Source organism: Bos mutus, chromosome 6, assembly GCF_027580195.1.
Source record: "Bos mutus isolate GX-2022 chromosome 6, NWIPB_WYAK_1.1, whole genome shotgun sequence".
Taxonomy (NCBI): domain Eukaryota; kingdom Metazoa; phylum Chordata; class Mammalia; order Artiodactyla; family Bovidae; genus Bos; species Bos mutus.
The window spans coordinates 45,296,103-45,311,395 of NC_091622.1; the positions used below are offsets into that span (position 1 = coordinate 45,296,103).

At 42.5% G+C, this 15,293-nt stretch overlaps 1 protein-coding gene across 1 annotated transcript in view; it reads right to left on the reverse strand.

The window, feature by feature from the left end:
- Positions 1 to 15,293, reverse strand: part of SEL1L3 (SEL1L family member 3) — a 108,239-nt gene that overhangs the window by 89,070 nt on the left and 3,876 nt on the right. The window contains exon 2 of the mRNA XM_070372233.1: positions 1,478 to 2,048. Within this exon, the coding sequence (XP_070228334.1) occupies positions 1,478 to 2,048 (571 nt within the window). The remainder of the gene's footprint in view (positions 1 to 1,477; positions 2,049 to 15,293) is intronic.

Consider the following 15,293-nt stretch of genomic DNA (forward strand, 5'->3'; position numbering starts at 1 on the left):
GAGGACTATAAAATAAAATGTGGGATGAAATTGTCTAGAACTATGCACACACAAAACTGCTTGTAAAAACAGGTGTACTCTGAAGAAGGTCTGCAGTCTAGTTAAGAGTATTAGATCAGTGTCAATTTCCGGGTTTTGATATTGTACTCTAGTTATGGAAGATGTCAGTTAGGGGAAGTGGGGGGAAATAAACAAGGACTTGATCCCATTTTTGCAACTTCCTGCAAATCTCTATTTATTTCAAAATAAACAATGCCAAATGTGTTGGTTCTACAGCAAGTGGCCTCTGACCAACTATATACCACGTGGTTATTCTGGTCCATTCTGTTTTCATTATATGCCGGGTTGTTTGGGAGTGACCCCAGGAAATATTCACTGCCATTGGATTTCCCCCATCCTCCAAGTCTGCCTGGGGGTCCAGCCACTTCAACTCAAAGTCCCACCAGCTCTATCCTTGCTCCAGGGATTCTCAAGCTTTAAGGTGCATCAGAGTCATGGAAATGTATTTAAAATGTGAATTCCAGGGCCGGACACCCCACAGATCCTGTCTAAGCAGGAAATGGGAATCTGCATTTGCAACAAGAGCCCTGGGTGATTCTGATACAGGTGATCCTAGGGTCCCACTTTAGCAAACATGACCAGGCTCCGGGTGAGTGCCTGGGAGCATGCCTGGATAGGCTCCCCATTGTAGGATGGGGAGAGAGCTGGCAGGCACTCCACATCCACATAGCAAGGTGCCCCCTGCAACAATGGAGAGAACTATAGCCCTCTTCTTCCAAATGCACGTAGCCAGTGATCTCCAACCCCAGTGCTTAAAAAAGGCTGAAAAAAAGCATAGGAGCCTCCTCTATTGATCCCTCAGTGGCTGTGACCCTGTGACATTTGGGTTAAAATATAGAGTTTGCATTCTATCATCATTATGCCTACTACTTTTTACTGAGTGTTGATTATGTGTTAAGCACATCTCATTTAATTCTCACCACACTACTCTGAGGGAATTGTTATTTATTATCCCATTTTATGGATAAGAAAACTAGGTTCTGAAAGTTCCAAAGTTACACTGGCAGAAAGTGGCAGAGACAGGAGTTGAACTCAGGTACTTGGCTGACAAGCTAATGCTGCACCAAAACTAACACGTGAGGGCTTTTTGAGGGACATGAGGAGGAAGATTTTCCAGATCCTTATTTCAGTGGCACTAATGTTCCTCTTCAACGTAAAGCATATTCAAGCCTCTCAAAGCACCCTTTCATGACCCTCTGTCCCTCTCTCACCTCCATCTTCAATCCTGTTCTCTCCTACTCTTTCTCTTCTCACACCTTTTCATTTTCTCCCTTTTCTCCCCAAAGTCCAAAATTACAGACTGTTTGCCTTGTGTCCCCCATTTCTAAGATAAGAATTTTCTCAAACACTCCTCCTCCTCCCATCCAGGCTGTCTGAAGAAATGAGCATTAGGTTTCTAGCAAGGCAAATGACCTACCATTCTCAAGAGGACACTGGGGAATCTTGTTTGCTCGAAGGTTCCAAATATAATCCATGTTCCACTCAAGGCACACTTGATGATCTTTGAAAGGGCGTTCAAAAGGCGGGACAGTCTTCAACAGCGTGTAATTCTTTGCTACAGCGTGTAGCAAATTTTCCTCCCATTTAACATTCAAGTCCCCACTGCTATATTGGTGAGTGATCCAGGCGCGTAGTATCACCACAGATACTGAAATGGAGTGTCTGATGAAATAATCATCTCTGTAAACCATGATGCTCGGGAATTTCACATGTACGATTTGTGTTCTGCTGGTGTGAAGATGTTTCTCATTCTTCCACCTTTTTTTGTACACGGGAATGCTACTTCTGAACTCAGATGAAACAACTGCTTCCAAATTGACAACACAAGGCTGAGAGCATAAATACTCTACGGAGACTTCAGACACATTGCGAACATTCCCTTCGAAGATGGTGAAATAAATAAAGTCTTTGTAAGCCACACTTTGCTCCGCTCTGGGTATCACCGACGTTGTCAGCGAAGTCTGCCTGCCCAAAGATGGTACAAAGTTCTGAGAAGAAAAAAAAAAGAAGTAAATTTAAAAATGATCATATTCTTGTTAATTTTCATTTTAATTGCTTTACAGATCTTCTCAGGTGGCGCTACTGGTAAAGAACCTGCAAGTCAATGAAAGAGACATGAGACACAGGTCCCATCCCTGGGTCGGGAAGATCCCCTGGAGGAGGGCATGGCAACCCACTCCAATATTCTTGCCTGGAGAATCCCATGCACAGAGGAGACTAGTGCGCTATAGTCTATAAGGTCGAGAAGAGTTGGACTCTACTGAATCGACTTGGCACTCATGCACATTTCCTTTACAATGCTGTGTTCATTTCTACTGTACAGCAAAGTGAATTGACTATACATATACATATATCCCCTCTTTTTTGCATTCACTTCCCATTTAAGTCACCACAGAGGGCTGAGTAGAGTTCCCTGTTCTAGACACTATGTTCTCATCAGTTATCTACTTTATGCATAGTATCAGTAGTGCACATATGTCAGTCCCAACCTCCCAATTCATCCCACCACCCATATTAACAGATACATGAATCATTATATTCCTGGAAGAAAAAAAAATATCCATTTACATCAGGCAATGAAAGTGGAAGATAAAGGATGTCGAAAGCACTACCAAACAATTGGAGAAAAACCAACATACACACAAGTGAAGATTAGGCCATATTAAACTCTCTCCCCAGACTGAGTAGCATCTGCTGATCAAAATGGGACTTTCAAAGCTACATGGCAATCATTCCAGAGTTGGTTTCCAAATGGAGGAGCTAGTTCAGGGCAAATCCTGAACAGTAGCAGTGAACATGCCTTAGAGTGGAAAAGAGGCAGTCCAGCTGCAGACATTTTCAAACTATTGTCCTGACTTCAAATGGTAGTCAAAAGCAGCCAAATGAGACGATGGGAGAAGAGTTCAAAGTGGCGCCCGAGAGAACACATATCAGGGATGCCAGCCTGGCCCCTTTTTCTCCGTAAGTTCTGAGCCAGGACAAGCCTACATTACGAATAAGCCAGCAGGAAGTTTCTACTCCAAATCACACATAGGCAGGCTCGGACCACAGACTGTGTTGTCTGATTTTTTTTCACCATGGATGGCGCCATATGTGCCAAGAAAGATTTTTAGCTGTGGGTTTATCTACATGTTTCAATGATGAGGCCCTCTCAGTGTAGATGTTCCTTCCAGAAAAAAATCTGGAAAGTTTTGTCATGAAATCAAGGCAATGGTTTTTGACTAGGAGGCACGGATGGATGGCTGATAAGAGCTCTTCTCTAAATGAGACTTTGTGATTTAGACATCCAAAACACAGTCAGCTCAGTTTAGTTCAGTCACTCAGTCATGGCCAACTCTTTGCAATTCCATGAACTGCAGCACACCAGGCTTCCCTGTCCATCACCAACTCCTGCAGCTTACTCAAACTCATGTCCATCGAGTCTGTGATGCCATCCAATATCTCATCCTCTGCATTCCACTTCTCCTTCTGCCTTCAGTCTTTCCCAGTATCAGGGTCTTTTCCAATGAGTCAGTTCTTCGAATCAGACGGCCAAACTATTGGAGCTTCACCTTCAGCATCAGTCCAGGGAATATCCAGGACTGATTTCCTTTAGGATAGACTGGTTGGATCTCCTTGCAGTCCAAGGGATTCTCAAGAGTCTGCTCCAACACCAGTTCAAAAGCATTAATTCTTCAGCGCTCAGCTTTCTTTATAGTCCAACTCTCACATCCATACACGACTACTGGATAAACCACAGCTTTGACTAGATGGATCTTTGTTGGCAAAGTAATGTCTCTGTTTCTTAAAATGCTGTCTAGGTTGGTCATAGCTTTCCTTCCAAGAAGCAAGTGTCTTTTAATTTCATGGTTGCAGTCACCATCTGCAGTGATTTTGGAGCCCAAGAAAATAAAGTCTCTCACTGTTTCCATTGTTTCCCCATCTATTTGCCACGAAGTGATGGGACCACATGCCATGATCTTAGTTTTCTGAATGTTGAGTTTTAAGCCAACTTTTTCACTCTCATCTTTCATTTTTATCAAGAGGCTCTTTAGTTCTTCTTTGCTTTCTGCCATAAGGGTGGTGTCATCTGTTTATCTGAGGTTACTGATATTTCTTCTGGCAATCTTGATTCCAGCTGGTGCTTCATCCAGCCTGGCATGTCACATGATGTACTCTGCATAGAAGTTAAATAAGCAGGGTGACAATATACAGCCTTGACGTACTCCTTTCCCTATTTGGAACCAGTCTGTTGTTCCATCTCTGGTTTTAACTGTTGCTTCTTGACCTGCATACAGATTTCTCAGGAGGCAGGTAAGGTGGTCTGGTATTCCTATCTCTAGAAGAGTTTTCCACAGTTTGTTGTGATCCACACAGTTAAAGGCTTTGGCATAATCAATAAAGCAGTAGGCGTTTTTCTGGAATTCTCTTGCTTTTTCGATGATCCAATGGATGTTGGCAATTTGATCTCTGGTTCCTCTGGCTTTTCTAAATCCAGCCTGAACATCTGGAAGTTCATAGTTCACATACTGTTGAAGCCTGGCTTGGAAAATTTTGAGCATTATTTTGCCAGCATGTGAGATGAGTGCAATTATGCAGTAGTTTGCACATTCTTTGGCATTGCCTTTCTTCGGGATTGGGATAAAAACTGACCTTTTCCAGTCCTGTGGCCACGGCTGAGTTTTCCAAATGTGATGGCATATTGAGTGCAGCACTTTCACAGAATCATCTTTTAGGATTTGAAATAGCTCAACTGGGATTCCACCACCTCCACTAGCTTTGTTCGTAGTGATGCTTCTTAAGGCCCACTTGACTTCACATTCCAGGATGTCTGGCTCTAGGCAAGTGATCACACTGTCATGGTTATCTGGATCATGAAGATACCTTTTTTGTATAGTTCTTCTGTGTGTTCTTGCCACCTCTTAATATCTTCTGCTTCTCTTAGGTCTATACCATTTCTGTCCTTTATTATGACCATCTTTACATGTATGTTCTCTTGGTATCTCTAATTTTCTTGAAGAGATCTCTAGTCTTTCCCATTCTATTGTTTTCCTCTATTTCTTTGCACTGATCACTGAAGAAGGCTTTCTTATCTCTCCTTACTAGTCTTTGGAACTCTGCATTCAAATGAGTATATCTTTCCTTTTCTCCTTTGCCTTTAGCTTCCCTTCTTTTCTCAGCTATTTGTAAGGCCTCCTCAGACAGGCATTTTGCCTTTTTGCATTTCTTTTTCTTGGGAATGGTCTTGATCCCTGCCTCCTGTATAATGTCACAAACCTCCCTCCATAGTTCTCCAGGCACTCTATCAGATCTAATCCCTTGAATCTATTTGTCACTTCCACTGTATAATCATTCGGGATTTGATTTAGGTCATACCTGAATGGTCTAGTGGTTTTTCCTACTTTCTTCAATTTAAGCCTGAATTTTGCAATAAGGAGTTCATGATCTGAGCCACAGTCAGCTCCCAATCCAAAACACAATAGCGAAAAGGTTACTGTGGACCCTTTACTCCCATTGGAATGGTTACTATTAAAAAAAAGAAGGAAAACAAAGGACAAAATTTTGGAGAACATGTAGAGAAATCAGAACGTTTGTGCATTACTGGCGGGAATGTAAAATGGTACAGCCACTGTGGAAAACAGTACTGCAGTCCCTAAAAGAATTAAGCAGAGAATTACCATATAATTGAACAATGCCACTTCTGGGTCTATACCTGAGTTGAAAGCAGGGACTGGAAAAGATATGTTCATAGACTTACAAGCAGCTTCATAGCAGCATCATTCATAACACCAAAAAGGTAGGTATTCTGAGCTTCCCTGGTGGCTCAGACGGTAAAGAATCTGCCTGCAATGCAGGAGACCCAGGTTTGGTCCTGGGTTGGGAAGATCCCCTGGAGAAGGAAATGGCAACTCACTCCAGTATTCTTGCCAAGGAAATCCCATGGACAGAGGAGCCTGGTGGGCTATAGTCCATGGGATCATAAAGTTGAACTCGACTGAGCAACTAACATTTTCAAAAGGTATAAACAACCCAAATGTTCACTGATGGACTGACAGATAAACAAAATGTGGTACAGACATACAATGGAACATTATTCAGCCTTAAAAAGGAAGGGAATTGTGACACACGCGACAATATAGATAAACCATGAGGACATTATGCTAAGTGAAATAAGCCAGTCACCAAAGAATGAATATTGCTTGATTCCACTTACATGAGTTACCAAGAGAAGTGAGATTCACACAGATAGAAAATAGATTGTTGTTTACAAGGGTCAACGGGGAGGGGAAATGGGAAACTGTGCTTTAATGAGCACAGAGTTTCAGTTGTGCAAGCTGAGAAGAGTTCTGGAGACGGATGGTGGTGATGGCCACACAACAGTGTGAATATACTTACTGGCACTGAACTGTACATTTTTAAATGGCTAAAACAGTAAATGTTTTGTTATGAATATTCTCACCACAATTTTAAAGTAAAAGGTCACTGTAGTCTTCTCCAGAGAAGGAAGAAATAGGGAGCCCTTTCTTCAGTTCTGTAGGAGGGGCAAAGGTGGATCGCACACAGAGCCTGGGATCAGGGAATCACATTTGCAAATAGCGGGGACATGGGACAGAACATGGGCAGCGCACCAGTCAAACTGAAAGCAAAACCCTAAGGGAACACAGCATCAAATGAGAGTCATTTTGACTGGGGGCTCTGGGACAGATTTTGTGGCGGAAATGGCATTTCAACAGGGCTTTGAAGAGTTCTTTAGGTAGGGAGGCAAAGGGAGAACACTACAAGTGTTGTGAACAGCTTAAGTAGAGGCATGAAGGCAGAGAAACATGGCTGTGCGAGGGTCCAGCAAGCAGCTGGATCTGGCCAGAGAACAGAACAGGGTAAAAACACAAAAGGACATGGGATATGAGGGTGAAAAGAAAAGCAGAACCCCAGCTCTGGAGAACACCAAATTTTAGCCCAAGGAAGGTGGACTTGTATTCTACTGACAGTAAAGAATCAATAAAGCTTTGAGTATGTATATTTGTAGAAGCAAATCCTAGAAGAATTTGGGGGTCAGAGGGTAGGGGCATTTACGCTTTTGATAGTGCCTGATTTCCGTCCATGGAGATCACGCCCACAGCAATACATAAGGGCAGGCGTCCCCACTTCGACCAGTACAGTGTACTATTGGGCTTTCTGATCTCTGTGAATCTGTGAATAAGTGAATATTCATACTCAAATGTGTGCAAATAAAGAAGGGGGTTGTGTTTCTATTTTAGAGCACTGATAGTCGAGTAGAAACAAGGCTAGCAATCAAGAAAAATGAGCAAATGATACTATTCATTGATAAGAAAATTCTCACTTATAGCAAGAAAAAGGGAAATTAAAACCACACTGACAATGGAGAAACAGACACAGAGAACAGATTTATGGACACAGGGCATGAGGAGAGGGTGAGATGACTGGAGAGAGTAACATGGAAACTCACATTACCATGTGTAAAATAGAGAGCCAGTGGGAATTTGCTATATGACTCAAGGAACCCAGACAGGGGCTCTGTAACAACCTAGAGGGGTGGGTTGGGGAGGGACATGGGAGGGAGGTTCAGGAGGGAAGGAACATACATATACCTGTGCTTAATTCATGTTGATATTTGACAGAAATCAACAAAATTCTGTAAAGCAATTATCCCTCAATTAAAAAATAAATAATTTTTTAAAAATATTTTTTAAAAATTAAAAAAATACTACACTGAAATGCCATTTTGAACCTAGGTTCACAGAGATAAAAAAGCCCAATAGTACATTGCACTGGTCGAAGTGGGGACACCTGCCCTTATGTATTGCTGTAGGCATGACCTCCATGGACGGAAATCAGGCACTATCAAAAGTGTAAATGTCCCTACCCTCTGACCCCCAAATTCTTCTAGGATTTGCTTCTACAAATATACATAGTCCAATTTGTGCAAATTGATCTATGTATGACTTTCCACTATAGCACTATTTGTAACTGCAAAAGATGGAAAACCTAAATGTCCACCAAGAGAAAGTTGGTTTCATAAATGATAGTACATCTGCTCCTGGAGTACTAAGTAAGTGAAGTCGCTCAGTTGTGTCCGACTCTTTGCGACCCCATGGACTGTAGCCTACCAGGCTCCTCCATCTGTAGCCAACCAGGCTCCTCCATCCATGGGATTTTCCAGGCAAGAGTACTGGAATGGGTTGCCATTTCCTTCTCCAGGGGATCTAAACACCTATTCAAATCAGGAAGATTTCCTGCAGATAATGGGATGATCTCCAGTTGTTTGTTTGTTTTTAAGCAAATTCAGAAGTGCAACTTGACTTTTAAAAAAAGGAAAAAATATATACACTTTTGTTTCAGCACACATAGCACTGGTTGCTCACGTGGAGAAGGACCAGGTGAGCAGGAGAGAGGGGAAGAGTGAGACCTGCACTGTCGGTCTTTACTTATCTTTCGAATTTTGTGTCACATGAATATTTCTCCCCTAAAAGTCGGTGTTTAGGGCTGGGGGAAAAAACAACCATTCTAAAAGATGAAAATGGAAAATGCAGCTTCTTCAAAAGGCAGAGGAATGTTAGATGAGCCAGCCACATGGGAAACCTGTGGGAAGAAACACCTCAAGAGGTGGGTTCAGTCCACACTGCCCACCCCTGCAAGGTGAAGTTTAACTGTATTGTGTTATCATGTAGACCTCCAAATTACAAGAGGGGGAATAAAAATTAAAATCATCGTATAAGTAGAGAATATTAGAGCAGATGAATCCTTGGTGATAAATCAGCTCACCCCATTTTTCAGACAAGGAAACGGCAAGCCGGAGGGGACGTTCTCCAACATCCCACAACTGGAGGCTTAGCCGAGTCAGCCCAGACACTCGGCAGCTCCTTCTCTTCACACCCACCCCGAGGTTCTCCACTGTACAGCACACACCACGAGACCAGAGATTTGCCATTTCACTGCTCCCTGAGAACTCCAGGCTGAATTCTGCTTTTGTATGAAGGGAGATACAGCCAGCATTTAAACAAGTGAGGGTTTATTCACTTGGCCAGATGTGCCAAGATGTGGCCCCCTTGTTAAGATCTGAATCGAGCTGTTAAGCCCCAGCAGAGTTTAGCTGAAGCCAGGGGCAGCCAGTGCTAATGGAAGCTGGACCAGAGTGGTGAGCATGGGTGAATAACACTCCCCAGTCCAAATGCCCACTCCCCCAATCCCTGGGGCTTCCCTTCCTCAGCAACCTGGAAGGAGACATTTCCTTATTTAATGATACAATAGGGAGCAGAGTCCAGGATATACTGTGGCTTGTTAAATATAATTGTGTCCCTTCTCAGAGAATGACTTAAAACTTCTTCCTCATTCTTTTTACATATACTTTAACACTTAACCCAGGCCCTGTTCTCCACTTCAATTTTTTTTATAAATCACTTAAAAAAATTTTTTTTATTGGAAGGTATTGCTTTACAATATTGTACTGGTTTCTACCATACATCAATGAGTCAGCACCTCTTGAACCTCCCTCCCATCTTCCACCCCATTCCACCCCCTAGGTTGTCACAGAGCACTAGGTTGACCTCCCTGTGTCACACAGCAAATTCCCACTGGCTGTCTATTTTATATATGGTAATGAGTATGTCTCCATGCTACTCGCTCAGTTCATCCCATCCTCTCCCTCCTACACTGTGTCCACAAGTCTGCTCTCTATGCCTGCATCTCCATTGCTGCCTGGCAAATAGGTTCATCAGTAGCATCTTTATAGACTCCATACACATGCATTAATATACAATATTTGTCTTTCTCTTTCTGACTTACATCACTCTGTACAATAGGCTCTAGATTCATTCACCTCGTTAGGAATGACCCAAATGCATTCTTTTTTAAAGCTGAGTAACATTCCATTGTATATATGTACCACAATTTCCATATCCATTCATCTGTTGATGGACATTTAGGCGACTTCCATGCCCTAGTTATTGTAAAAAGTGCTGCAACAAACACTGGGGCACATGCATCTCTTTTGATTACAGTATTCTCAGGGTACATGCCCAGTGGTGTGATTGCTGGGTCATATGGTAGATTCTTTAAATCGCATTTTTATTGCTGATGCTAGGAACTCTGGTAAAAACCTCTTCTAAACAGAGCTGTCTGATTTCCTTACATTTCATTTGGGAAATGCAGTTAATAATAATGTTCATTAGTTTACATCCTATTGCTAAAATGCCCCAGCCCACTTTTCTGTGTTAGTAAGTGCAGTATTGGGTTAAATATAGTTTCACTTTTCCTTGGTAACACACAACTTTCCACACCCCAGGCTCCTCATCGTGGAGATGGGTGGTGACAGAGGAGAATGAAGAAGGTATGGGGTATTCTCTCAAGGACCTTCCCTTGAAATTCTGTTTTTAAGGAAACCTCCATATACGCATTTGAAGATCATTTTATTCTCACTGGCTGCAGAGTCTCAAGTGAAGTAAAAGTATATTCCAGGTTGACAGGTTCTGGATGTATGCTATCTGATACAGTAGCCACAAGTCATACTAAGCACTTAAACTGAGATGTGTTATAAATGTAAAAGATACAATGGATTTCAAAGACTGAAGACAAAAAAGGATGAAAAAATCTCATTAATAATTTTTACACTGATTTCATGTTGTAATAAGTGAGTCAAAGAAAATGCATTACTAAAATGTGATTATATGGCTCGGATTTGTGGCTCACGTGATATTTCTACCCAATAGTACTACTCTAGATTTGAAATCAGAGACATTTCCTGTAAAAAAGAACCATCTGGTAATTCTTTAGGGTCTCTCTGCCACTCAATGTTCACCTAGTGCATTATCAAGAAAGCAGCCATTGACAACACACAAGCCAGTGAGCATGGCTGTCGTCCACTGCAATCTTGTTTACAGAAAAAGGCAGCAGGCCAGATTGGCCCAGGGGCCACAGCTTGCAGATCACTGTCGTAGACTGCCAAGCCTTTACTCTAGATAAAGTTTTTGTATCATTAGATACTGTCATTTTTATGAAAATGTGTTCTCATGTCGTTATTTTGAATTACAGCCATTTGGAAAGATGACAAGATCATACAATAATCAACAAAGACCACTTAAAGTGTTAGAATTTTAAAGAACACAGAGATACACTTTATAAAGGAATAATCACATAGGAGAGATGAGATGAATAACTCAATCAGGCATCATTTTCCTATATGTGTGATTGATGAGGTTTGATTTGTTATTTTGCCAAGGGTCTCTTGTGGGCATGTTGACATCTTGCTCATGTTTCTTTCGCTAAAAATATAAGATGAGAAGTTGGAGCTAGGCTGAGAAAAGATAGAATTTCATGGACTGACACAGATAATTTGAGAAGTATGAGTGTCATCTGGGGAACAAGAGAAGAGCAACGTCAGGAATAGGGCAATATTCTTAATATGATGGGGATGTGCTGGCCCCAAAGAGGACCTCAGAGTCACCGTTAGTGGTTTGAAGACCATGGTTTAAATCCCCCAAGAAAGTGTTACAATCTTCAGTCTTGTGGGCACCTATGTGATGTAGGCAGCTGGCATCTTGTGAGTTGGAGCAGACCCAGTGGGCAGCTGCTATGCCGTGAGTCGTGGCTACCTCTGTTATGTACAAAACCAACACTGATTAGTGACACATCACACTCTAAATATTGATTAAGCTGAAGCTGATTTCCTGGCTCAAGTCATGTGTGTGGTTATGAGCTATTTTCTGCCAGGAGAATAAGGCAATTAACTTGAAGAGTTTCAGCTACGGGCATGACACGTGTCCAACCTTCATAGGTATTTTCACATGCCAGGTTGCATTAACATAAGCTAAAAATTACCCCAAACGTTCCTTTCTTTAGATATTATAAAGTCAGAGTCCATGTCTTATTCATTGTTATGTGCCGGCTTCTAAGACAGAGCTGGGCACATATAGAGTTTGGCTAAGTGTTTCTTGATGAAATAAAGTACCAGACATGGGCATTTTTGCCAGAAGCCTCAATGGTCCAACTCGGATCAACTGCCCCACAGTCCCGGAGGCTGCTGCATATATATCAAAGGACTAGATCCAATCTTGAGTTCCCACCACCCTTTCCTGACATCCACAAGTTCTTTGGTCATGGAGGTGGACTGGCACTTCCTTCCATGTTTTCCATCCAGCCTCATTAATCTCCTTCCAAAGAGCCCTTAACCTCTGGCATCTGACCGGGCCCCTGGGTGTTGGAGCTGACCTGGGGGACTGTGAGTGAGGTCAGAGAGGGTGATGCTCCAGCACTCATCATGTTCCTTTGGGGTGGACTTCTCCCATATCTTTCAAACAACTGCCCTACAGTCTAGAACTTTTCCATTTTTACATACCAAAAATACAAATTAAAAAGTTTTAGATTTCCTGTCCCTCTAGCCTCTGTTGGACTCCTTCTTATCTGGCAAGTTTATCCATGTTAATGGGATAATGAAAAAAAATACTGCACTAATGTCATATATCTGCATTTCTATGCCAGCTTGGAGGAGATCATGCCTTAAAAACAAGGCCAAATGCCCTGCAGCTCATAAGCAACATAGTTGGGGTGTAAAGGACACTGCTGTGCCCCTCAAATGATCATTTAGGCAGCCACATCCACGTTCCACCCACACACAATGAAGCTGGGCTCAAGCCCTGAAACATCTGTTTATACCAGAAGGAAGCCCTAATCAAAGTCAAACTTGACAACAGTCCACAGAGTCACAAAACATAGATTCCTTTGTCTTTGTCTAATTATGTGTGTTTTGTAATTTTTAAAAAAGAAAGAAAGAAATGGGTCATTCATGTGTGTTCCTAATAATAGACCCCAAATTGGAAATCTAACTGCATTTCATTCAGCCTGAGAATCAAGAAACAGATGAACTTATATATCTTTTGGATGAACAAAAAAATCTATCAAAGCCACCTAAACTTTTTTTAGGATGAGTGCATCTCATTCCTTTAAAAATCAATAAGAGGAAACTCTATTCAAATAACCTTCGCTTGTTCCAAAGAGCTGAGAAAACTTGGTTCTTCTCTCTATATGATCCACTTATTAGTTAAGAAAGGGGCAGAGAGATTAGAAAATCTTAACTCACCACTTTACACCTCGCTGTGGAAAATTCATTTACATTTACACATGCACATGAATATATCTGATTGTAAACAACACTTGACCGTTTTTCTCATCCCTGTCTATTCTACCTCATGGGCTCTTAGGTAAACCTTGGCTCTTGAGCACCTTCTCTCCAAACTGGCTGTATCAAACTTTCCATAGGTCAAAAAGGCAATTGCATTGACTTAGAAGGCCCTTGTTTATGACTTCTGCCAACTAGAAATAAGCAAAAATTCTGTTTATGTCAACAAAGCATACCATTAAGCAGAATGAACAATGACGTCAATATGGACTTCAAGGTTAAGACAAGCCTAGGGAAACATTTCCCCGCTGACCCAAGTGCCTTCCCCAAACAGAGCTGGCTAGAGAAACGCCATCACAATACTGATCAATACTCCTTGCTGACCTAACACTCCTCTCTCCCATTTAATATTGTTTGATATGCTATTTCTTTCTAACACACATTACAGGAGGGTAAACAAGGTTGGTTCAGTTTCATTTCATTGAGTACCTACTATGCGTGCTGGGACAAACGCAATTTAGTCTTCTCATTCACTTCTAACCTCATCCTCTCACACTAAGTTGCACAGAAGGTCTCCCCTCTAACCTCACAGCAGCTCCATGAGGGACACAGCATTACAGTTAACAGAAGAAGAAACAGAATGGATTCAGAGAGGGTAAATAACTCATCCAAGAGCAACCAGCTACTAAAAAGCAGAACCAAAATTCAAATCCATAGCTGCTGACTCCAAAGCCTGTGATGGTGTGCCTCCTGCCTCACAGAAACGCCCAAAATGATGCCTTTAATGCACTCACTTACTTCTATGCCTATCACCACTTTCTGGTTACAGGTGGGATAGTCTTGAGACTTGGCTCACTCTCATCTTAAAAGTGGTGGGTGAAAGGCTAAAATGCCATCAGATCACCATGCATGCATTACGTCTGGGGAGGGGAGACATTATCTTATTCACAAACACACACACTGCACTGAGCCGACTCCCCAGTCCAGGTCAGCCCTTCTTCGGGTGAAACTAGGAAACCAATACTAAGCCACCAAAGCAGAACCTCCTCAGCAGTTCCTCACATCCTGCATGCCCTCCTGCCCTCAGTCCCTTTCCCCAGGGAATGGGATGAGCCATAAACAGGGTAACTGAATTTGCTTCAGGCTGCTGCTGCTGCTGCTGCTAAGTCACTTCAGTCGTGTCCGACTCTGTGCGACCCCACAGACAGCAGCCCACCAGGCTCCCCCGTCCCTGGGATTCTCCAGGCAAGAACACTGGAGTGGGTTGCCATTTCCTTCTCCAATGCATGAAAGTGAAAAGTGAAAGTGAAGTCACTCAGTCATGTCCGACTCTTAGCGACCGCATGGACTGTAGCCCACCAGGCTCCTCCATCCATGGGATTTTCCAGGCAAGAGTACTGGAGTGGTGTGCCATTGCCTTCTCCGTGCTTCAGGCTATTTATGGTCTACTCCACTCTATCCATCTTCTCCATAAATTGCCTGGGTTTTTTACACCTTCTCTTCTACCTTCCCTCCAGCTGCTTCATTCAGCCAACTAGTGGCTCCTACACTGTTGCCAACAGGCAACCAGAAGGAAAAGAAAGCAGGAGGCAAACACCACCATTTGGGAGCTTTCAGGGGCTGTGGTTGGGAGGCATGCGGAAGCTATTGGCTGATGTGAAGTTTGAGGATGGTCTGTGCATTTCAGACATGCATAATTACTTGCACAAACTGGATAATTGAGGGCCTCTATACCTTGTTTTGAACTTCCTAGGTCCTGTGTTACACAAAGCAAGGAATTAATGAATACTTCTAAAGGGATAACTGACGGTCTGTGGCTGCTTACGGAGAATTCTGTACCAGACTCTGTCACAGTCACTGTCTGCTAATGAGCCCCACATACATCTGTGATGCTAACGCACTTTTGTTTCTCTGTCCTCTGGTTGTCTCACAAGTGCAAATGTCCACTCGGAATATTTCAGCTCTACAGACGACACCAATACCAGCCGCTGTGAGATTTGTTTTCCCATTTAAGAAAAACAATTATACATTCGAGACTAGAGTTCAGAACAGACAGAACTGCCTTCTACAAGTGCCATTGTCACAGACGGGGCTGGGCAGCCTCAGGTCATTCTAGTCACGT